The sequence below is a fragment of the Rana temporaria genome, chromosome 3 (genome assembly GCF_905171775.1).
Source record: "Rana temporaria chromosome 3, aRanTem1.1, whole genome shotgun sequence".
NCBI lineage: Eukaryota > Metazoa > Chordata > Amphibia > Anura > Ranidae > Rana > Rana temporaria.
Window position 1 is genome coordinate 97,532,126 of NC_053491.1, and position 25,712 is coordinate 97,557,837.

General features: G+C 40.0%; 1 protein-coding gene and 1 long non-coding RNA gene across 2 annotated transcripts in view; both read right to left on the reverse strand.

Annotated features, from left to right (window-relative positions):
• The window catches only part of VPS13C (vacuolar protein sorting 13 homolog C), a 388,870-nt gene that overhangs the window by 19,212 nt on the left and 343,946 nt on the right, over nt 1-25,712 (reverse strand). Inside the window, exons 78-80 of the mRNA XM_040343051.1 lie at nt 22,320-22,365; nt 19,521-19,644; nt 12,422-12,536 (exon numbers count right to left, since the gene is read on the reverse strand). Of these exons, the coding sequence (XP_040198985.1) occupies nt 12,422-12,536; nt 19,521-19,644; nt 22,320-22,365 (285 nt within the window). The remainder of the gene's footprint in view (nt 1-12,421; nt 12,537-19,520; nt 19,645-22,319; nt 22,366-25,712) is intronic.
• Nucleotides 1,608-3,529, reverse strand: LOC120931518. The gene is made up of 2 exons (XR_005747873.1): nt 2,233-3,529; nt 1,608-2,075 (listed from the first exon to the last, which is right to left on the reverse strand). It is a non-coding gene; the product is annotated as an uncharacterized LOC120931518 (long non-coding RNA).

Consider the following 25,712-nt stretch of genomic DNA (forward strand, 5'->3'; position numbering starts at 1 on the left):
TTTACCTGTAAATATATTTAAGTACAAGACACAGTAATTGATTTTTGGACCATTGATTACATGCTGCTACCTTCAGGTGACTGAACGTAGAAAAAAAAAAGAAGCTTTGCCGAGACCACCTTGTCCCCCGTGTATCCATATCCTGCCAGCTCCACAAGGCTCCAGTTTCTTGTTTGCAAGCAATAAAGAGCTCAAAAAGAAAGAAGAGTAGAGGAAGTGGTGTCCAGAATATGTAATTTACAGGTATGTTAGAATTCCTATTACCATAGTCGTACAGGACAGGACCCAGGAATGGATTCTTAGACCATGGGATGTGCCCAAGCCATGATTTGAGGGGTGATAAACAAAATTGTCAAACAGGAAGGGTCAATGGACTGAAACAGACTGTTGAAAGCAGAAGCACCTTTGCAGCCCAAGCGTGCATCAGCAAACGCTCAAACAGTCACAAACGATTTTAAAAACGTGAACCGACTATCAAGTAATAAACGCTGTAAAAAGCCCAAGAACGTCAACATCTCTAGGAAGATGAGCTCATGCAGGGATGGAGAACTTGTTTTCTAAAGGAGAAAGTCCTGAAAAAAGACAAATAACCACACAGTTGGGTGGAAGAGGAAGGAATCCCCATAGAGACTGCCTTGTGGCAAAACAAAAAGGGAAAACATAGCCGGTAGCTATAGATTACAGTCCTGACCCAAACCATAAGGTGAATCGTACATTTTTGACACACCTTTAAGGCAGGACATGAGGAGGGAGAATGATATTCCTAAAGTAGGTAATAAGGAGAGCACCAGGGAAGCAAGAACTGGTGTCCAAGATATTTGTTCCCCCAATAGCGTTCAAGAAATAGGGGACAACAAAGAAGAAAATACGGGGAGCAAGGGCAAACCTATGGCTGCCAGGGAAAATTTAGAGAAGGCTTAGTTTTACCTTGGGGGGGGGGGGGGGGCATTTTAAGGTATTAAGTCTGTTTTTTCTGCCTGAAAGAAACAAATTTAAAGGATTCCTCCATCCACACAATCGAGGTCCCCATGACGAGATGTGCATTTAAACAAATATTGTTATTATGTTTGTAAATGCACATATTTATTGTGTTAACACATATATACAGTATGTGTTTCATCATTATTTATTTATTTTTTATCACTTATGGTGCTTGTGGCTGGAATTTAATTAAGAGGTTTGTGCAAGATATTTTAGAACAATAACTAGAGAGAAATTCTCAACAAGGGGCAACCGAAGGGTGAAAATTAGTGTATATTCCTGAACATGGGACCAGACATGGAAAAAAATGTCATGCTACAAGAGAAAATCTGTAAGAATGATGTCAGATTTAGACTCAGGTACCCCAGACAGTACAAGTTTGATGGAGGCGCTTGAGGTGGATAAATCAGGACCAAAGGAAAGGGAGCATTGTACACATCTGCATTTGTGCACATGGTTCAATGAATTAGGCTCAGGAACCTTGTAATAAAAGGAATCCAAGGCACCATGGAATATGAATGTTTCATTAGGGGTCTAATAAATAGTACCATAGATTGTAGTAATTTTTTAAACAATATAGGAACTACAGATAGGGAGTATAACCCATCATGTCTTTTTAGGATATAAGGATATAATGTAGTGTGCACTTCAGATCCACGTAATAATCCAAAAATACATGAATTTCCAGGGACCAGCATGTAAGGGTCCAGGCTTCACTCATCATTGTGGGCATACATCAATAGGGGTCTTCACGGTCTAGGTGTCATTGGAATGGACCATGGCCCTGGACCTGAAATGCATGCTGTGGCTAACTGACTAGTAGTACCATGCAGGATCCAGTGCCCAAAGCAAACACTACAGGCTGGCCCCGCTGCTGGGGGGTCCAGGTACAGTCCCTTAGGTATATACCAAGAGTAACCAATCCAGCATCTGCAAGTGAGCCATAAGGGAAAAAACAGTCAGATCTTTATAGAGGGGAAGAACAACTGGTGTAAAAACAGGAAAAAAAAATTCCCCAAAAGGAGAAGGGGACCATCGCCGAAGAACTCTAGCAAAAACTGGAGCCTCAGAGTAGGCAGGTTTATTTGAATACACTAGAGCATGGGTCTTCAAACTACGGCCCTCCAGTTGTTCAGGAACTACAATTCCCATCATGCCTAGTCATGTCTGTGAATGTCATTGTGTTACAATGCCTTATGGGATGTGTAGTTCAACCACAGCTGGAGGGCCGTAGTTTGAGGATCCTTGCACTAGAGCATGGGTGCTCATCCTGTGGCCCTCCAGCTGTTGGGAAACTACAAGTCCCATGTGGCATTGCAAGGTGAAACAGTTACAAGCATTACTCCCAGGCAGAGGCTTGATGGGACTTGTAGTTCTGCAACAACTAGAGGGCCACAGGTTGAGCATTCATGCACTAGAGGACAGTCCCGCCAAAGCTTTTTGCCAGTGTCCAACCACCCGTAGGTGGCTGCCTATAATCCATGGTTTAAGAATCAATTGCTGTGTCCTGTTAATGTATAATTAAGACAATGTTTACCCGATCCTCTGTTCATGCAGGCTCCTCTGCACTGCAAGACGGCTTCCTGTAGCCTCTTCTCTAATATGCTCTGGCAGTCAGATGCTCCTGATGTAATTAAGACTGACATAGGGCGTCAAGGAACAGCCCACTGAAGCATATGTAAGCTTTTTCTGCTGGAGGAGTATTGCATCTGGTAAGTAAAATTGCCTTTCTTGACCCCTAGATCGCAACAGGCATTTAATTCCTGCAGTGTGGGAGGCATCCCCACTGCAAGGGAGAACTTTTACTTTTCTGAGTGTTTGGCTTCAAGAAATACTATGCAATCACAGATTTATACATATCCAGATAATTAAATTTACCCTTCTCATTTGTACTTATAATTTGTGTATTTTTAGCAGCAAGACATATCTGGCACTGGCCATAAACAAGTGGATTTATCTGACACAAGCTATGATATATATATATTTATTTATATATATATTTTTATTATTCTAGAGAAAGCAATTTGTGCAGTGCTTTTCTCATTATTGTGTCTAGTTCATTCTTACATGAAAAATCTCAGCAGTCCCAGGCTTTTTTTGGGATGCTGGAAGATTTTGTTTCTATTTTTTACCCAGACATGTAAACTTTAATAGTGGAACACCTGAACTGTGTCTTATTGCCTAAAAAAATCTGCTTGTTTATAGCCACAATTGGGCTACACACAGCAGGGATAAAAAAAGTGCTGGCTGGGTCACTTTTATGAAAGGCCTGGTTGTTCAGAAAATTACAGAAGGGGGAGCAATACAGAGGTCATAATATAAATTAGCTAATCACCCAACTGCATCTACCAGCTGTGTCCGGCTACCACTTACTAATATCTTGTTGATTGCAACTGCAGTATTTCTTCTGCTTGCAAACACTAACATTCTTAGACAAATAGGTCTACATTACTGTTAAGAATCTGAAAATGTACCTTATTTACCGGAGTATAACACGCATCCTAACTTTAAGAGGAAAGTTTCAGGAAAAAAAACTATCCACAGCCCCCTGCGTATAACACGCAGGCACAGTTTACCCTCTATTTTCAAGGTAAAAAAGTGAGAGTTATACGCCAATAAATACAGTACTTACTATTGTGCTTACATAAAAACAGCTACTTGAAGAAAGGGGTTTGAATTGGAAAAATACATCTGTCATCAAAGCCTGATGTCCATGTTTTTGTCAGTTAACATACAATATCACAAATAAGGTAACTGCTCATTTTTATTGTACATGGCTGCTTGATCTGCTTTTTACCACAGCTATTTGAAAGACTGTATTTTCAGATATCACAAAGGGAAGGAAACCAACCTGTAGGTTGCCCATCAACCATTGTTTTATTCTACAGTTACTAAGCTCCAAATGGGACTATAAAAACACCTTAAATCAATAAATATATACTGTATAGGACTTATTATCAAAATTAAAATATTGCAACATTGCATCAAATTTGCCACATGATCCAAGCATAATTATGAAACCAGCTCAAAGTGTGCTTGGTAGGTATCACCAGTCATTATCTTATGTATAATGACATGTAGAAGGATTTCTTGCTAATAGGTTGACATGATGTGCATTCTGCAGATCAAGGTTAGCTTCTTCAGACACAGTTACACAAATGTCTCCTTACACTGCACATAAAAAAAAAAAGAATCCTAATAATGTGTGTTGTTTTTTGAGGGTGCTGACGGGGGCCATTTAGTAGGAAAATGTCGGCAGGCATGTCTCTCCTGCAGTCCTCTATGGGACCAACTACAGCTTGCCTGCCAAATGGGGGCCATTGTCCCTGCATATTTATTCTTCCACCAGTTGGTATCTTTGGGGTAAAACTGTGAACTTTTGTGAACTGTGATATACATGCTACAGACATTGCATGCTAAAAGGTTGGGGCTTTTTTTTTGAAGGTTTGCATATGCCTTGTGTGTATGAACTGCCATCTTTGAAAAGCTTTCAACTTTTTTCCCTACCCTTTGTACTAATGCAGCGTGAATCTATTTGGGGGCATGCAGGGGCAGGATGGGACAGGAGAGAGGTGCACGATAACTTATATGTAAGCACCTAGTTGTTTGAAAGTACTAACCTATAATAATGCTATTCAGATATGTACACCTGTATTGGTTTATTATAACATGTTTATGGTGTATGATTTTTTTATATACGTTGTAAGGAAACCTTTGGGCCACGGTGTTTGAAGCCAACCTTGATCTGCAAAAAATGTCTACTTATCAGCAAAAAAATCCCTCCTCCTATCCCCTAGGTCAGTATGCATAGGAAAATGATTGGTGACACCTATCAAAGACTTAAGGACAATATTTTAGGGCTGTGGAAATTAACTATTAATTCCTCGATTAATCTTTAATTGTTTTAATCGATCAACAATTTTTTGATGGATCAAAAAAATTTTGATCGATCAAAATGTTTTGATTGGTACTCACCTCTCCGCCAGCTTCCGGACCTTCAGGGAGTTCCGTCGGAGATCCGGTGATGTCACAGACACGGGCGGGGCTTGCCGTGTCCATCTGAAGGGCATCTTTGCTGTGCCTTCATATCTGCATGTCGGCGGGACCTTACTATCTGACACACTCAAGGGCTGTTACACTTCCCTCTATCACTTCCCTCTATCAACCTGGGATTCTACAGCCATCCACTGGGAGTTGTGATAGTTCCCCTCACGGGGACATCTACATGCCGACGGACTGATGTTAAACCCTCCTCATCTGGATTCAGCAGTGGTATCGTTGTACACATTATCACACTTGGCTGCATGTTTTTATGACTGCTTTTGCTACTGTTTGGTATTACTCGCACCATTTTTACAGTTTATGTAGCTACATCGATTTTATCTCCAGTGCAATATTTTTTTTGTTACCTACTTGAAGACTATAAAAGTTTTAATGATGTTCCCATCGAGCGCTGCCTTCGTGTTTTTTGTATCCTGCTATCCATTTTTCCAGTGGTTGGTAGCTGCACTGGGAATCCGCCTGCAAGGAGATCCGCTAAAAGTAGTTGGATCTGTATGTGCGTTATAATTAATCGAAATTGGTCGATTAATCAAAAAATTGATTAATCGAAGCCCTACAATATTTACTTAAAATAAGTATTAGGAGGGGGCTTTAAGCTTTATGTGATTTGGATTTATAATTATGCTTGGCCAATGAGATGACTCCTCTGATATCAAACTTATATAACATAATTAAATGAGAGCTTAAAATTACTATGAATGGTTGAGAGTTTTGATAACAGGTGTAGGATAATTTGTGATTTAAAAATGAACTACAGGGATGTCAACGCCTCCACTAGTCTTCTAGTAAAACATCAAATAAAGTGTTATATCATCTAATCTATACAAATTTAGACCGTGCACCACCCAAAAAATTATATGTAATTTTGGCTCGAGACCACTTAGACACAATAGGTGCAGTGAAGAAAATTCCAGTTAATTTAATCTATGTTGTTTAAAGATGCTTGTGCATTTATTGCCTCCCCTTTCCCCCACAAAGATGTAAAACCTGAGAAGTTCTTATGTGATGGTACAAATATTAACAACCTGTATACCCATGAACTAAAATATATATGTTTCCATGCTGTTACCCTGTATATCCAATTTTTACACATGTTCTATATAAGGGGAGTAAAACAAAACCACCTGAGTTGGGGTATGGTCCTGTCAAACATTCCTGAACTATGCTGAGCTCCTAATGGATTGTGCAAGGTTCTGACCTTTTCCTCTTTAGCTGTGCTGAGATGGACTGAAGCAGCAGAAGGCCTGTACCCTTAATTTTCAAAAGCTATTAGTAAGTTGATACTACATTCTGCACAATAAAATTATAACCTACAGCTTACAGGTATGCTAAATTTTCATTATCCTTGACTGCTACTAAAAAAGTTTGTGAACCTGTTGGAATCACTTGGATTTCTGCATTAAGGGGCCTAAAATTAAGTCTGATCTTCACATAATTCATAGTAATAATGGCAGACTTTTTTAACAAACATGCACAACAATTTGCATTGTCATATAATTCCTAACAATGAGATGAGCTAAGATGTGTGTGATGGTTTGCCATGTGGAAAAAGCAAAACAAAATTAGAAGTCTTCCATGCTCTAATCAAAATAATTTTCACAGGGCCTCAGAAGAAGAAGGAAAATAAGAAAGGGGTACACAAGACTGGAAAAAAAACACACAAGGATTTCAAAAAGGCTTTGATGTTCATCAGTTCATAGTAATTATCTACAAATTGAGGCAATATATGATTGTCACTACTCTCCCTCAGAGGTCACAATCCAGACCTCAACCAGGTTGTTCTATGTTAGGAATCCCACAAATTATCAATAAATTAAAAGTTTTGTAGGAAGGAATATGTGACTTATTGTCAGCTACAGAAAATATTTGGTTATTGCTGATAAAGTTATAGAACTAAAAACAACTCAAAGTAAATAGAGAGTTGACATACCTTTTTCAGCATACATGTGAATGTTACACAATGGGGGGTTATTTATGAAAGGCAAATCCACTTTGCACTGCAAATGCACTTGAAAGTGCAGTCACCGTAGATCTGAGGGGGGCATGCAAGGAAAATAAAACAACTGCATGCATTTTAGTTATAATTGGATGATGAAATCAGCAGAGCTTCCCCTCATTTCAGATCTACCTCTCAGATTTACAGTGACTGCACTTCCATGTGCACTTGTAGTGCAAAGTGGATTTTCCTTTTGTAAATAACCCCCAACATGTTCAGTAAGGGTATCAAATAGCTTTTGTGTTATTAGCTGCAGAGATGTAGACAATTCCAACAAATTCACATGCATTTTCTTCCAACGGTGTGAATGTACATCTGTCTATTGACACTAGCAGCGGTTCGCATAATGCAGTGTGAACCCGCACTGGAATTGTATCGCATATGTGTGAACCGAGCCTAAACCTGGATATACACCCATAATTTTCTTTTGTTTAACCAGATGGTGATGTGGATGCAGGGATCTCTCCTGCTGAGCTATTGTATTCTTACAAACGGCACTCCCCTCTTGCCAGAACACAATGATTAGTGCTTACAGCCACTGGCTGCGAATGCTGATTGAATGCTGGTTTTTCAACATGACTGTTTGACAGAAGCAGGTCGTTAGAGCGGCTTCTGTTGAACAGAAAAGAGTACACACATACCGAAAGCCTGCCAGATCCTGCTAAACTGGCCAACTTTCAGTACGTGTGTACCTGGCTTAACTCTCAAGGACACGCTACGGAGATACATGGGAGAATGAATTACATCCAATCCTTGCATCTGATCTTATGTCCTTGAATCTTAAGATGTGCTTTTTTTTTAAAGTGATGTAAGAGACTATACTCCTTGCCATATTCCCATGGAAGAAACTTGAGTACAAAACAATAAAAAAAAATCCTAAGCTTTTTTTTTTTTAAAGCATAATATTTAAAAATTGGTAAAGTCAGAAAAACTGAAGACCAAAAAAGCTACAATTATAGGCAAAACATACCATCCAAAATATTCTGTCCAGGCACAAATAGGAGTACGCAAAGAATATACCAACAAGGCACACACATTTAAACACCAGAATAATTATAATCCATACACGACTTTGAAAAACAGAAAAATGGTACTTGTAATACATAACTACTTATGTGTAGCAGCAAGTGCTTTAGATGACACAAATGTTTAATACTGTACATACAAAAGGATAGAATGCAATGGGATTGTCTACCAAAAGCATCTTTGCCGGAAAGAGTCTAAATGGAGGTTAAATTGTGCATATATGGAAGAAGCTATGGGACAATGGAGTGCTTAAGACCAATAGGTCCTGGTTCTTAGTGTGAAATCCCATCCTAAACATGAACAGAATGGAACTGTGGAAATTAGAATGAAGATAAGAAAAAAGTAATTTACTCTCCTTCATTCCAGTTATCGCTGCATATGTGAAAAAAAAGAAAGAAGACAGACAATAAAGTTAAACATTTTTTTTAGATTATTTACTTCCTGGTATAAGTTTCTTCAATATACAGGCATAAAACAAGATATTGTGCAAAGCACCATTGGGCCAGCATGCATCTAGAGGTCTATTAGAGGCAAACAGAAGCAATTTAAAACTTGCACTATATATTATAATTATAGGTGTTCCAACACAGTGGCAGAAACAGTTAAAGCTGGACTCTGGGATAAGCAAATGTGTAAATACAAGAGGGCGGTATTTTTCTTTCAATATTGGTGTGCCTTTTGTATCCATTTCAGATCTGTGCAGTAATCCAGTGTGAGTTCAACTTTAAAGTTAAATTATAAGTTGCCTGAGGCGGTGGTGCAGATTTTGGCTCCCTACCCCCAGCTGTGTTGGATGCCTGGTCCCCCACTAAGTGCTGTGGTTCCTTCAGCAGGCCCCTGCATCACCACGGTTTCCTGTAGTGATGTAGCGTCAGTGTGAGAGGCCACAAAGCACAGGTGGGAATCAGGCATCTGACATATTCAGGCATGGAATTGTTGGGTGCAAATTCTTTACACAATGAGAGAGAGGGAGCAAAGATTAGCACTGCAAGTAATGCATTGTTTTTAAAAGGTAAAAACAATGTTCTTTTACAGGCACTGTTTATGTATTTGGAGGATATCGGGTCCCCTTAATAAAACCCAGACCAATGCAATTGCTAAATAATGTTGGAATAGGGTATCTTTCAAAACAAACAATTGTTTTCCACTACACTGCACAGTGGCATACTCGAGAGATATACCAAATAAATACACCAAGGTTGGGCTGCAGAAATTTAAAACTGTAAAACCCAGCTCTAGTTCAACCAAGCATATTAAAATCTTTAAAAAAAAAGTATCTGCCCTCTTTCCTCCAGGAAGAATTCTTCCTGTTCCTGCTACATCCTGAAACGGGACAAGAAAGAACTTACGGTGAGCAAATTAAACATTTCCTGTAACTTTGCAGGTAGTTGGGTCTGCTCTTATAGATCTGCTGTTATTGAATATCAAGAACATTCTCCAATAGAAATTGTTCAATCAGACTTTGGATTAAAGGGCATGTAATGATGTATTTCTCACAAGCACAGATTTTGCTTTGTTTTACCCCTGAATTTTGACGTTACTCCCATATTTTTAGTGCCATTCCATATTTTAATTATTGTAATAAATACAGAGATTTCAAGATTAAGCACGAAAGTAAACTCTGTAATCATCTAAATTTTAAGTGGAATTAAAGTAAAATATTAAATAATTGCTAGAAGGCATGCTCCTTATTTCAGACAGGATGCCTTTTCTGCAATGAAACAAACTTTTCTGCCCGTTGCAATCTTCTTAAGAATGTACACTCAGTGCCAGAATGAATAATTTTCCATGCATATGTAGCAGAGTTAAGTCAAGCAACACGGCCAAAGACCCGGCCGGCACTCAGAAGAGTAGATGAGGTTGGCGCCAGCGAGGGGGCAATCCTGCTCCAGGGTTGCCAACCATCAGTAAATTCACGGACAGTTTGCAAAATCCAATATTTTTACATTGGTCTGTAAATATCCATTACGGAACGTGTCAATAATGTCAATAATGGACACTCACATTTTACGGACTGTCCATGAATTTACTGGCAGCTGGCAAACCTGTTCTGCTCAACCTTTCTTAGTAATTCCTGTTGAGATATCAGCCACACAGGTAGCCACATACCATGCATTTTACTTAAGGAGTGCCCTGACTCGTAGAATTACATTGTGACAAGGAAGAGTAAAGCACAACCCCTGTACAGCACAATGCAGAGATTAATAATGTAATGAACTGGTTCTATGTACATATAGAATTACAAACTACACATAGAATCAAGGTTTTAAAAAATGAATAAATAACCCACACCAAGCTAATCTCCCATACACGCATATCTGGAAAAATATTGAACAGACTACACATTCCCTTTAAACTTGAAATAAATAAATGTATTCTGCAACAAAATCATCTGGCATGAAATACATTCTAAATATATGAACCAGGACACCATTTTACACACACACAGACTATTATACATATTCTTACAATGACAGTTTTTAGAAAAAGTAAATACATCTTTGCCACAAATTCCAATCTAGCTGAGCAACAGCACTGTAAATAAACATGACTGTCTAGATAATAATATTGGAGACACGTCTTCATAGGATGAAAAATACTGAAACCCCAAGTTATGTGAGGTTTACATAAAAAGCGCTGCTGACATGATTTTAAATTCCAATAAAAAATGCATAGGGTGTATGCAGTTGCAATGTTTTATTAAAGTGGAACTCCAGCTAAAACGGTTTGGACAGAAATAGTCCAGAAAGATTAGAACCTTGGTCAGTTTCCTTTATTAGACTGTATGTTCTTATTGCAGCAAGGCAAATCCCTCCAAAAGGGCAGAAACAGCAAAAAAAAATATATATATTTTTTTTAGAAAGGTTCCAACTTTTCCCTCCTTAAAGCGGAGTTCCGGCCACAATTTCACTTTTTAAATATAAATACCCCTGTAATACACAAGCTTAATGTATTCTAGTAAAGTTAGTCTGTAAACTAAGGTCGGTTTTGTTAGGTTGTTACAGCATTTAGACACTTTATAAAATAGAAATTGACTGGGGCCATCTTAAGTGTGTGCATCATGAAGCCAGACTGTATGACTTCCTGGATTTCAGCCTTGCAAATCTCGCACATGCTCAGTGCTGCACAAGCAGTGTCAGATCAGGTTTCAGCACCTGTGCTGTCCAGGTCACATGATTCTTTGAGACTGGGGAGTGCACAGACTCCTGGAAAGTTACACCCACTACATTCCCAGGAGTCTGTGCGGTGTAGGTTAGGAAGCATTAAGCACCTAGGTGCAGGAAGTGGGAAGATTAACTATTCTGCCTAGCAACAACACTTTGAAGGCATCTAAAAAAAATTTTTTTTTTCGTAAAGGACTAATGACATTTTTTTTTAAAACTACTGATGTAATGTTATATTTATGGGTGGAACTCCACTTTAACAACCAAATGCAAAGCATTTCTTGTCACTTCCTGACCCCATAACCTCATCGAAACAGACAGCAGTAAAGGCCCAACATGGCTTCCCCACTTTATCGGAAACAATAGTTTGGGCTGGACTTCCACTGAAAGTACGCAAATATCAGAAGGTACACACATGATAAAAAAAGATAATACATTTGTTAGATATCCTTCTAATTGCCAGCTGTAAGGCTAAAGGCTTCCTAGCAGACAACGGGTTTATATAATTGATTGATCAGACTGAACTGGTTGTGATGGTTGGTTTATGTCCACACACAGATAGATTTTTCTGTTGACAAATTACTATGTGAACTTGAACAAAGTGACACAAGTCAACAAATATCACATTCTCTTCAAGGCCTGGTTCACACCAGTGTGATTTCAGATGCAACTTGAGTTGCACAGAATTGCATGACAATGGAAATTACATTATTTTCAAAGGTGTCCATTCACATAAATGCAGCACAGCTCAATTTTGGAAAAGGTTCTTGTGCTACTTTGGTGTGATTCCAGAATGATTTTAGCTACATAGAACATGCAAACCAAATCCGAAACACAACCAAGTCTCACTACATAATCGTTCAGAAAATCGGATCAATTCACAGCTACAGTAGTGTGAACCGAGCCTTAAAGCAAATCATTCCTCCCTATGGAAATCTATGTAATATAAAAGGCTACTAATGAAAACAGGGAATATTTAGAATCATACATGGCTTCTTACTTTGCCTTAGTCCTTGGTTTTGGTGATGTTCTCCACAGAGATCAGTGATACCAACACGAATACATGTTAAAGTTTCCCTTTAAATAGAAGTGCATCAGAACTCCTGATACTAGGACAAACAAACCGATACGTGACAGGTACAAATCTAAAACCTACTACTGCCCACAGAGTCTGTACAGTTTATGAACCTACCTCAAATAAGTTCAGACCCTGAGCTTCACGTTGATTGTATGGACGAATTATTCCATCCTCATGAATAAAACGAGGAGGTCGAAGAGGAGTTACATCTTCCGTAGATTCTGCTACTCTGAAGGTATATGGAAAAAAAGACCTTAGTTTAAAGGGTGATCTATGGCTGACATATGAAAACACTTTACTAAGATATTAGTTAGTTTTATCTGTTATGTGAGTAAAGCTGGCCATACACATACAGAAAAACTGTCAGCTGTTCTTATACCTGAACAATGCCTGCACCTTATAAAATGCAGGTGCTGTTTGGTCGACAATTTTCCACACAGCTCCTTGATTTTTCAATCAAGGGATGTTGGGTGGTAGGCGGCCTTGGTTCATCAGGAATTGGATTAAATTACGGTAGCTCTGTGCATGGCCAGCTTTAGTTGCCTACCTGATGTCACAGCAATCAAAGTTTCTTTTATTATATGAACCTTAGAAAACAGACAGCATGTGTGAAAAAACAGTCTCTTTCCAAGACAATGGTCTCCAAACTGTGACCCATGAGCTGGATGTAGCCCTTTGCTTGATTTTATCCAGCACTTGGGGCACTATTCCTTCCACTGACACCAACAATGAGGCACCACTCCATTTGCTGACACCAAAAGTGGATCATTAGTCCCATCAACACCAATAATGGGGCATAATTTCTCCCACTGTTACCAATGATGGGGCACTATTCCTGCCAGTGACACCAACAATGGGGCATATTTCCTCCCATTGACACCTGATGTGAAGAAGGTGCTACTATTACTCTTACCAATACCTATGCCGGCTATTCCTTATCCTACTGACCAGAGGCATTATGTAATTTTTTTACTCCCACTGACCACCAAGCCTGAGGCACTGTATACTGCCACTGAGGCTGGGGCATTTTCTACTCCCACTGGCCACAGTCCAGCCCCCCTTAAGTCTGAAGAACCATAAACTAGCCCTTTATTTAGAAAGTTTGGAAACCCTGTTGTAAGAGATATTTGTGAATTATATTAAGAGATGTATGGGCTTTACAAAACAAAAAAGTTATACTCACCTAGGTGGATGCTGTATTGATCCGATGCTGCATCTGTCCCTGCTAACTCTGCAGTGAGAACTAAGCAATTAAAGACAGCGATTGCTCAGTTCCCCCTCTCCATTCTGAGCAGAGCCATGACTGTCAGTCAGCAGTTCTCTGCTCTCCTCTCTGGACCACTGGTCTGTGGAGGGGGTGAGAGGGGTTGGCTCAGTCTCTCAGCGGGGTAAAAAAGGGCCACTAAGTGTAGTATTTAAGTGCAATTTATTATGGCCCCCATAATGAGCTACTCACAGAATGTATGTAGTATACAGGTTCTTCAGTATAGATTCACTCTGGGGGGGTCTGTTTGTCTAATCCTTGTGTGCTGGGTAGATGGGTGTCTCACGCTGTAGCCGGATGGTATCCACAGAAGCCCTCGAACGGTGTTGGGAATCGGGGGTGGATCGCAGTGTGGAGCAAGTGGTGAGGAGGGTGCTCCCCTACACGTGAGACACCCATTTTACCAGCACACAAGGATTAGACGAACAGACTCCACAGAGTGAATCTATACTGAAGAGCCTGTATGCTACATACATTTTGTGAGTAACCCATTATGGGGGCCATAATAAATTGCACATAAATACTACATGTAGTGGCACTTTTCCCCCTTTTTTCCTGTCTGTTTTCTACAAAGCAAGCTGCGCTCTGAACTACAAGCTGACACAAGTGTATGGACTTTCTTTAGAGACTTATACTACGAACATTCCAGATTAATAATTGTGTGTTTGCCTAATACCTTGTTTCATCAGTCTCTCAGGGGATCACTGAGAGGCTGAGCTAGGTGCCGGTCCAAGCTTCTGGGTGGATCCCCACCATATGGTTTGGATCTTTTCAGAACCTTGACTGGCTTTGTGACATCAGCCGGCTGTTGGCTGAAAACAGGACACACAAGTGGAGAACAAACTGCATTCCTGTGATCCATAGGAGTAGTACAGACCAAAAAAAGAAGCTTTGGCTGTACTTTACCTTTACTGACTATTGCCAAAAACATCCCTAAGCATTACCGTGTACTCAGTACTTTAACACATAGAGCTTACCTTTCCTGTTACTTAATTCATTCCTCTTCACTCTCCATTCTGAAGATGGTAGGAGGTACAGAATTGGATTTGGGGACCCAGGAACTCACAAGCACAACTGGCTTGATGCCTCACCCATGCATACGCAGTCTGCTTTCTAATCCTCTCACAGAACACTGAGCTGCAAGACTGCAAGAGTGGACTGCACATGCATGGGTAGGGAACAAATCCAAGTGCTATTCATGAGTTTCTGGGACCGTGCATCCAAAGGTCAATACGTTCTGCCATATGCAGGATAGAGAGGGGAGGAAATGAGTAGCTGAAAAAGTAAGCATTTTTCTTTACAAAACGGAGCTGCTGTAATCGGAGGCTGCTGTAATCGTACAAAGGTTTTTGGTAGGTCAGTAAAGGTTAACTAACCCTTTAAATAACCTAAGTTATATGTTATTTAAACACACATCATTGGCTGTAGCTGGATTCTGGACACTGATGAGCCAATTTTTGGTCAGTATTATTAAAATACCAGCTCTCTCCCAACGACATTTCCTAACACTTATAAACAAGTGCTTCCAAAACATTCTGCATAAAAATCTGGTTAAGAATAAAGATTCCAGAATTTTAGGACATAATAATTGGGAGTCTAAGGAATTCCAATGATAAAAACATCATTATCCAAGTATTCCAATTATGTCGTCTTTGTAAGTGTTTAAAGAAAAAAATATAGACAAGGGAAAACATTTAAGAATAAAGGAAAGCTGTTATAAGACATACAAGTCTGCCTTTGCTAGTGGCTTTCTGGCTGTCTCGGACTTCTTAACTTTTTAAATCAAGCGTGCAACAAGTGAAATCGGAATACCTGATCTATGTATTTTTTATGGGTCAGTGACTCCAAGTATTAAAACCAAAGGGTCAGCATGAGAACCAAGCAACTAGCATTTTCAAAAAGAGTACAGCAAAGAGCCCCAGATTTCTCAAATGGAAGAGTTTTGTTAAAGCGGAGGTTCACCCGCACATGACACTTCTTCCCCTTACCGTTTACGAGATGCATCTTCTCCGCCGCTTCCGGGTATGGGCTGCAGGACTGGGCGTTCCTATTTTGATTGACAGTCTTCCGAGAGGCTTCCGACGGTCGCATCCATCGCGTCACGATTTTCCGAAAGAAGCCGAACGTCGGTGCGCAGGCGCAGTATAGAGCCGCACCGACGTTCGGCTTCTTTCGGCTACTAGTGACGCGATGGATGCGACCGTCGGAAGCCTCTCGGAAGACTGTCAATCAAGAAGGAACGCCGCTACCGAAGACCCATACCCGGAAGCGACGGAGAAGATGCATCTCGAAAACGGTAAGTACGGATCATATTTTAAAACAACTAGCCGATTCCCCTAGACAAAACGAGCATCCATCTAAGGGGAAAAGAGAAAAAATAAATAATTGGGTGAACTCCCGCTTTAAGTCAATATACCTCAATCCTAACACTAACTGAAAAGCTTAACGTTATAAAAAGAATTTCTACATTTTAGATCTTCTGTGATAAACCCATTTATGGGCTGCGTTGAAAAGATGGGCAGGCAGAAAAATGGCTTTACAATAATTACACATCCTTCAACTCTCTGCATTTATTTGCTTTGGAGATGTTTGAAACATTTATCAGAGTATCTCACACGACAAAGAAAAAGCTTTACAGAAAGGGGTAATTTTAAACAAGCTTTTGACAGGCAAATGTACATCCATTAGACAAACACAAATCAAATGTTACTAGGAATCTGCTCAATAAAGCTTACAATCTAAACAAATTATCCAGGACATGAGACACACAAAGAGAGGGCATGCCGAAAGCTGCTGGTGTAGAAGTCTTTTAGTTTCATATTTCACTGATGACTTGAGGGCACATATTAAACATACTGCCACTGAAGATGGAAGAACAATGAGCCAAGAAGGGTCATAGTAAAAGTCTCTGAGCCAGAAAAATCTCAGTGATTACTTAGAATTTGAAGAATCAAGGAAGAGATTCCCAAAGAAGAAAAGGTCCTGCAAATAGAATCTTGACAAAGCAAGAATTATGCATGGCTCTGAGGGTTGAATATATAACATACTTTATTTAATGTATTGGATATTAAACACATTGATAATAGAAAGGAGCTGTGGGGGAGGCAAATGACCAAGCAGCAGCGTCGGCCAATGAGCTGAAGCTGGAAAATTTCTATCAGTGAAGTTGTGAATAGATGTGGGGACCAATTTGGTCAGAGCATAGTTAGTATGCCAGGTATGCAAGAATGGCAGGACTTGAGGAGGGGGTTGTGCTATAGCGGCAAGTAGGCAAATGAAAGGCGAATGAGTGGCACAAGATCAAAGACTGACAGGGGAAACAGTGATGAAACGCACATTCGTGGCTGTGGGAGAAAATGTCTAAACTATAAGGCCGCCCAATATACCATGCAAATTTCTTTCCTGCAAACTTGCATGATTTCCCCATTAAGACAGACAAGTGTTGACAGCGGAATCAGAAATTGTCTTAACCCCCGCCGGGAGAAGACAATATTAATATATATTTTCTAATTGTTTTGTAATATTGTGAGTGCTGTAATTATATCTACTTTCTATTTGTCAAGTGAAAAGCACTTTGTGTACAGCAGCTACAACCACTAGTATCACTAAATGTATTCACTTCTAGCACAAGTATATATATATATATATATATATATATATATATATATATATATATATATATATATATATATACACACACACACACACACACACTTGATATTTTTTTGCAGCGATTATCACTAGCTGCTACAACAGCCACTTTCGATAATTGGAAGTGAATCCAGCAGGCTGGTTGTACCCAAGTTGATCGATTGATAACTTGCTACATTCAGCCTGGTACATGTATGGCCAGCCTAAGGCGTTTTAGGTTGGGTTCACACTAGTGTGAATTGGATGTGGTTCCTCTGCATCCAATTTGCATGTCAGGAGACTGTGACCAGCTTCCAGGGCGGCTGCGGAGCGGATTGCACAGGGGTCCTGTGCATCTTCTGGTCCGTTTCAGATCCGAAACCAGCCAAAAATGCGTGTCTGATTCGGCCCTGGAACGGAGACAGGGCTGTGAGTCACTCTGCACAGCAGTGTGAACCCAGCCTTAAAGTTACAGAAGCTTGACCTTGCCACATTCTTTTTATGTCTAAACAAACGGCATAGTGGATGTGAATTTACAAATGTAAAATAAAAGAAAACACTTTCACTAAATTTACTAAAGTGGTTGCAAAGACAGACGTTTTTATTTATCTTAATGCATTTTATGAATCAAGATAAAACCCCTTCTGTGTGCAGAAGCTCCCATCATACTTACCTGAGCCCATCTGTATCCAGCAATGTTATAGGAGTGTCTCGGCTGCCCGGGACTCTACCTCATCATTGGCTGAGACAGCAGGGCGATGCAATTGGCTCCAGCTGCTGGCAATCAAAGTCAGTGAGCCAATTAGGAGAGAAAGGGGGCTGGACCAAGCTGCGGTTCCGTGTCTGTATGGACACAGGGAGCTGCAGCTCGATTCAGGTGCCCCCATAGCAAGCTGCTTGCTGTGAGGGCACTCAACAGGAGGGAGGGGCCAGGAGCACTGGCGGGGGAACTGAGGAGAGGGTATGGGCTGCTCTGTGCAAAATCACTGCACAGAGCAGGTGAATACAACAGGTTTGTTATTTTTAACTATAAAAGACTTTAGTATCACTTTTAAGGCTTTTCCCCTGTTTTGACCTGGTAATCTGGCCAGTAAAACACCTCATGTATTAGGGTGACTCCACTCTGGATGAAGGAGCACAGAGGGCACCTTTGGACAGCAGCATTGTTAATGTTGGGGAGGGAGGGGAGCGTTAGATATACTAGCAGATGTAGATACACTAGCAAATTGAAGCTGAACTACAACTAACACGATATAAGCAGTTTAGAAAACGGGGTTGTGATCTGGTGCACATGAGTGTTGCGCCTCAATCCCTATTCAGCACTACACAACGCTATTCATTTTACTCATGAGATTTTAACGGAGGCACATCACTGGATAAACAAATCAGTTAAACAAACTATCAATTTAGTAACCACTTGCCGGCCTGCTCCTGCAGGTAAACTGTGACGGGCAGCACGTGCAAGCTCAGTCATATATATATATATATATATATATATATATATATAGATAGATAGATATAGATAGATAGATATAGATAGATATTAGATAGATATATAGATAGATAGATAGATAGATACACAACACAAACAAACACACTTTATTAAGCCTGCTGCTGTTTACGAGTGTGCTGTGGATACAATGGCTTTCCATTCATGAACAACTTGTTTACTGTTGTGATCTGTGATTGACCCCAGGCAATCACATGGTACCTGGCTACATGTACCATGTGATTAGCTTAGCCAATCACAGATCACAATCAAAAGCAAGCCGTTTGTGAATGGGAAACCCATTAAACTCTCACCAGGTAGTACAGTAGGTTTATTTTGGTTTTCCGCTGCCTCCAGGGGGCAAAAAAAAAATGGTATATAATAGGATCTTCTGCAGAATACCGATGGTCTTTGGTCATGAGCAGTAGATTGATCTTGCAGTGTTAAGTGATATTTTGAAGAGCAAAAGCATGATCAATGCCAATTCAGCCATATCTTAAATGAGCAGTGGAAACAGATTAAATGTAGGGGGTTAAAGCTTTTGCAACCAAATGAAGCACAAGAGGCATGCAGAAGCAACCAACACATACTTGCTAATCTACAAAGAACACAATTTAAGATGTACATGTGACTACCCAAACATGTTTTTTTTTCTCTCCAAATTAAATTATTGTAGTTTGTTAACAAGACTTCCAAAGCCTGAAGAAGCTGCTCTTGAACAGAGTAGCTCAAGACACATATTATCATGTCTCTTTACTCTAGACTCATCGCTGTCATGACAGTAAAATCAGTGGTGGTTGTGCTTCTCCTTTTCTATGGAACATTCATACCTCTGAATCCCCTGGAAGGTGCTGCTTGCCATGTCAATAATTCCACCTGTAGGTCTTGCCACAACACCCACAAGGCCCTTTCCAATCCCTTTGAAGAACCCTGCAGCGCCTTCTTTTTTGGCTCCTGTATGTAAAAAAGTAAAATAAATATGTACATGTAATCACTGTAAAATATAACCAATTACCATTATATAAAGCCATAGATAAGCATGTGCATAGTACTATATTTGTATAGACATATCTAACTACAATTATGGATTTTAAGATTCTCAATAAAAACATCAGTCAAAATAAAACATATTTTTTTGAGGGATTGATTAAAGCAGAAAAGGGTAAAGTTTATCTAAAGCCAACATTTTTTCTAGTTTTGTGTAGCGTGATGAAGAAATAGAATAGTGACAAATTTTATTGACATTCAGCAGAAAAAAATGCTACATTTTTAGTCGTCTCCTGAACTTCAATAGGGGGATAACTTGCTCTGGTAACAACTGTTTTCCCCATTTGAGAGATTTTTTTACTTCCTGTTGGGTTTGCAAGGCAGTAAATGAAGGGAAATCTCCCAGTAGCACATAGGTGGCAACAAAATATAATATACTATAAAACATCTGTAAGAGCGAGTACCCATCCATGCAGTGCGTTTTTTAAGTGTTGTGTTTTACATGCTTTTCATGTGTTCTGCCATTAAACTCTATTACAACGTGCATTTAATAAAAGTGCATCAAAAGATGCAACATGCAAGACTTTGATTTGCTTTCATGAAAACTTAAGTTCTAATAGCGTTTAATGGCAGTGCACCTAGAAACATGTGTAAAATGTGCATAAAATGAGACGCAGAAAAACAGGACCGCACACATGTGAAGGCTCAGCACTGACTTCCTACTCTTTGACTCCCAACATTGGTACAGAAAGAAAGGCAAAATGTCATCAGGAACACAGACCACAAAAAATAAAATTTGATTTTAGTAGACTGGGAAAGCAGTCCCTGAACCCAATACCTCAACCCCCCATAAACCCCCCCCCCCCCGGGGGCCCTATACATTCTGATTTCCTGTTTCTAGTTGGTACTAATAAAGTCATAGGAGCTTGCTTTTCTTTCTCAGCTGCAAAGCATAATGTGCAAACATTGCTCAGTCCTGGAGTACTGGGAGCCCAGCCTGATTACACATCTACCAGGATGGGCTTACAGGAAATGGGCAGAATGAGGTGAGTGTCGTTCTGCTTTAAGCATACCAGTGGTACTGGATCTAGGCAGAAACTGGGACATGGAGTGTACAAATAAAGCTTGGGCACTTCTTTTTTTTGTTTCACAAAGTTCACTTCTTTTAAATAAAGGAGTGGGGGAGGAACTTAAGAATAAAAATGACTTGGATTTCTACTTTAAAACCTTACATCCTGTCCCAGTGAAAGGGGTAGGAGGAAATGTCTTCAACATGGACAAATCCAGCAAAGAAATATATTTAGGAGGCCTGTACACACAAACAGAAAATCATACGAAAAACATTGCTTTTTTGAAGCGATCGTAAGATAATCTGATGGGTAGCACACAGCTTTCTATAGCTGATCACAACAGTTCATATTATCTGATGGGACAAGCATTTAAATTTTTCTCGTCCGATTTTTATTTAGTCAGTACAGTTGTCGTTTGAAAAGACAAAACAAATACATGCTTCATTTTCGATATGACACTAGCATGCAAAAAAAAAAAAAAAAAAGTACGATCAGTAGTCCGATAATCTCAAAGTTTACCCTTTGCAAGCTATCAAAAGATAAAGAAGTGAAACAAAAGTTTGGGCTGGAGTAAGATAAGTGCAGTCAGCACTGGGCTATGAACCATGTTACACGAAGGAAGGCTTTTTAAAAGGCAGACTACAGTTTATCTTCAAAATGGCCATCTACAAAGAGTGCGCTGTGTGCAGGAAAATTTCCATTGCCAGGTTCACGAAATCTTAAAAGACAAGCTTCAGTCTCCCCCAAAAATGAAAAGCCAGCAGCTATACATACTGTAGCTGCCGACTTTTAATATAAGGACACTAACCTGTCCAGGGGTCCAGCGCTGTCCTCATCCAGTCACGCAATCTTCTAGGACCTGTTATGTGTCGTAGAAGACTGCAAACGAAGGGGGGGGGGGGGGGGTTGGGGATGGATGAACTTCCGCTTGGATCGCCAAGTGGAGGTGGAAGCAGTTACCTGTCAGAACCAGGTACCCGCTCCTCCTCCCGAAAAACGAAATTCCAAATGTTAAGAGGGTGGGGGGAGGAGGAAAACAAGTGGAACATCATCTTTTGGGTAAGTTCCGCTTTAAAGGTTTGTTTATATGCCTGGAAATGCTTTATATGGATGTAATTTAACTTTACGTGCTCTATAACAACTGTTTTGTGCCACTTTTTTTTTTCTGTACAAATAAAATAAAGCAATTAATGAACTCTCAATTTCATTCTGACAGGAAGTCACAACTTGATCAATAGATTAGAATAAATCATTTGAAAATTACTTGGCTTCAAAACACTCCCTATCTGTAGTATGCATATAGCAAACATTCCTAAACTCTACAGAGTATTATAGCATGTAAATGATCTCCCTTCCCAAATCGGCTGGAGCCATCTGTTTGCCATAAAGAATATCTGTATCTCCCGCAGTAATTTGAACTATTCACCCAATGCTGCTAACAGAGCTGCCATGCAGTCATGTCAAATAAGCAGTTATGGAAAATTCACACAGTCTAAAGACAATTTGTATACATTCCAATCTCCAGGAAAAGCATGAGAGAAATGCCAGCCTGTGGATCCAGGATGTACCTACCTTCTACAGGCTTGGTAATTATGCCAGTCACTCCTCCCACAACACCCTGAAAGAAATGGTAAAATAATTCAGAGGATGATACAATTGGTTACAAAGACTGTCACGTTACCATGATCTTGCATAATTAAGAATTTAAATGTAAAAAGCTTAATAGTCTCTGATAAAGTCTTGACATTCTCTGGAATCAAATATATATTTCTTCTCAGGACAGATGTCTGCATGCCAAACATTGGTTGGCATCTTTCAACCATTCTTTAATTTTTTAGATATGGGGTGTTTAAAGCCAAACTCTGGGATAAAACAACAAAAGATAAGAAAGCTGAACTCCTGTAACGACAAAATCTGCAAGTAGATTACTACAATAATGTTGAAAAATACTCTAGTTATAAAAGATGGTAAATCACAGGCTAATAATACCGCTTACTACAATTCCCAGGAGCTAAGGCTACATCATGTAACAGATATAGGTTTGGCCACACTTTGGGGAAACAACTAGCATTATGGTAGGGCTGTCAATGCAGTAAGGGCAGACATGAAGGCGCACATAACTAAATTTGCGATTTCCTCAGAACATAGTATGCTACCATTCAAAAGAAACATACTTAGAAGTAAGCATCCCAATGAATATTATGGACAGTTTGTCCACTGAACCCTGACTTCAGATTGATATGTATTCTGCCATTCATGGAAATAGCAGTTTTATAAGCACAACAATTCAGTTTGTGTCTCCTAAGGAGCAGGAGAATTCTGGGAACGTTTTCAGCTTCTCTGCATCAAAACTAAGATGCAGCGCAATATTATTCAGAATAGACCAACTTGTAGAGATATGGAAACAGGGAGTCCCCAAGCATTACGTGTTTCACAGCACTCCATTGTTAGTATATAGATACATGACTGGTAACACAAAGCCTGCTTTTGTACATTTATACAGGTTAGTTTGCATGCTCAGGATAGAAAAATAAAACATCTGATAAAAGACTTTCAATGTGGGTTTCAGTGTCTCAAATATACCTAGGTCTGGCTAGATGAATGCAACTTATTGTATAAATAAAAAATACATTATCAATATAAAAAAATACAGCTGTACACACTTAATGTAACATACTGTAGATTTGGGTATAATCATTGTTTGTGAACATAGAAGGACTAGAGTGCTGTATGTGGTTACTTATTACTGCTTTAATAATCAATTCCTCAAGAGGGCACTATTGTTACATAAATAAAAACGGTCACTACAGAACAATAGAAGGATCTTCTATAACACTTATCAACCTTTTCAACACAGAGGAACCATTTTCAGCAGGGGTCCCCTAAAACTGTAATCTACAGCTCATGATACATTAGTGTGATGGTCGGTGGGAAGAATTACCCCGTTACAGATAAAAGTTAAAAGATCAATGGTGTCAGTGGGAACTTATCTGAGAGGAAGAAATTGTTCATTGCTCAAGGCATGCATAGCAACCTCTGAGGTTCCATGGAACCCTGATTGAGAGACACGGTTTTAAAATTTGCCCTTTTAAAATGTTCACAACATTATCTATAAGCCTGTTACAGAAAAAAAAAATGATTCATAGCATTTACAAATGAATGCATAAAATGTAACATTGTCAGGGGAGGAAGGCATTATTGTAGTGGATACAGATGAAAAATACATTAGGAATAAAATGACCCCAGAATTCCTGTGTGATATTGGCCTAAAGGGGTTGTAAAAGTAATTTTTTAAAAAATCTTAATGCATTCTATGCACAAGGCCCCTTTCACATAATTGGGCCGTTCAGGTCCGCCTATCATTTTTTTCGGCCGGCCATGAACGGCCGCTCCATTCTTCTCTATGGAGTGTCAAATGTCAGCGGTGACATGTCTGCTGACATCTGAACCGATCCCCTAAAATCAGACGGATGGCGAAATGTCGCCATCCGTCCATGGCGGATCGGATGAGATCTGATGAAAACGAACATGCTGTCCGTTTTCAACAGATCTCTCCATAGGAGACAGCAGCGTTGGACAAGCCCCTCCCCGCTCAGTGAGCAGAGAGGCACCTGTCATCCGCCGGCTCAGTGGAGATCACGCAGAGATCTCCTGCTGAGCTGGCGGACTCCGCTGTGATGTATCCGCCGCCCTAGTGTGAAAGGGGCCTTAAGGTAAAAAAATATCCGACGATTATCGCCCACGTTAAAAGCAGATTCGGCGTGTCATAAATGCGGCAATTTGGGGTCTCTAATAAATTTATTATGACAGTGTCCAAAGCTTCAGAGGTATCGGGGGGAGATCATGGGCACACTTAATGGTATTTTGGGTGTCAATCTTCCAGTAGATGCTCTTGTATGTTTTTTGGGCTATATTGACTCTTCAGTGTATAAGCCACCAAAGTGGATTACTGTTATACATGCGTTGTTTGTGGTTTGAAGACAAATTGTCCTGAAGTGGACACTCACATTCCCAACCATATCTGACTGGATCTTTGACCAGTCAGCTAGCTCTTCTTTGGATAGTTGGCAGAGCAGCCATTGGCTTGCACTGCTGTCAATCAAATCCAATGACGCATTGCGTCGGGGGACGGGGCTGAGTCATACACTCGGCGGCTATGATCGCCGACTGTATAACACGGGAGCGCGCCCGCAAGGTATGTCTATGTGTTCCGCATATGTCTATGTGTTCCTTGTAAAAAAAAAAAAAAAATATTAAAAATAAAATCTGATTAAAAAAAAGAATAAAATGAAGGTTGTCAAAGATTTAAGTGCATTTCCAATGAGAGATATCTTTTTTTCTTAGAACATTTGACTTAAATTGGTCACCGTAGCTAGCCCATATGATACAGAAGGAATCAGAGAGCCCTGCTCGTTAGAGCTTGCAATCTATGAATGGGTATGTCTAAATAAACCATGTTCTTTAGGAACACCTACCTTTTACCATACCCCACCACCATATACCCCCTACCTAGACAAATGTTCCCACTTCTCCTCTGCTCTCATGCTTCATTAGTTTGGGCTTGCATGACAGGAGTGTGACCAGCTCTCAATGGAGCTGGTTCACACATCCCCGAGGTGGCTGCGGAACGCACTGCAGAAGAGTGATGTGTGTCTTTCAGGTCCAAATTCAGGCAAAAAATCGAACCTTATTCGCCTCTGAAACGGTGAAAAGGGACGCACCGGACCCCCTACTGTGAGCCGCTCTGTAAATAGTGTGAACCCTGCCTTAGTGTCATCACTGAGATGAGCAACCACATTAGGAAACAGTGAGACACCAGAGGTAGACCTGAGCCAGAAATCTCAGAAGTTGGTCACTGTTTGCAGATTAGAGCGCATTGCTATTTGGGGATTCCAGGGCTCCATCAGATCTTTGCGTTACAGTGGTGCTCAGAGGTCGACATTTAAAAAAATATGCTAAAACGCA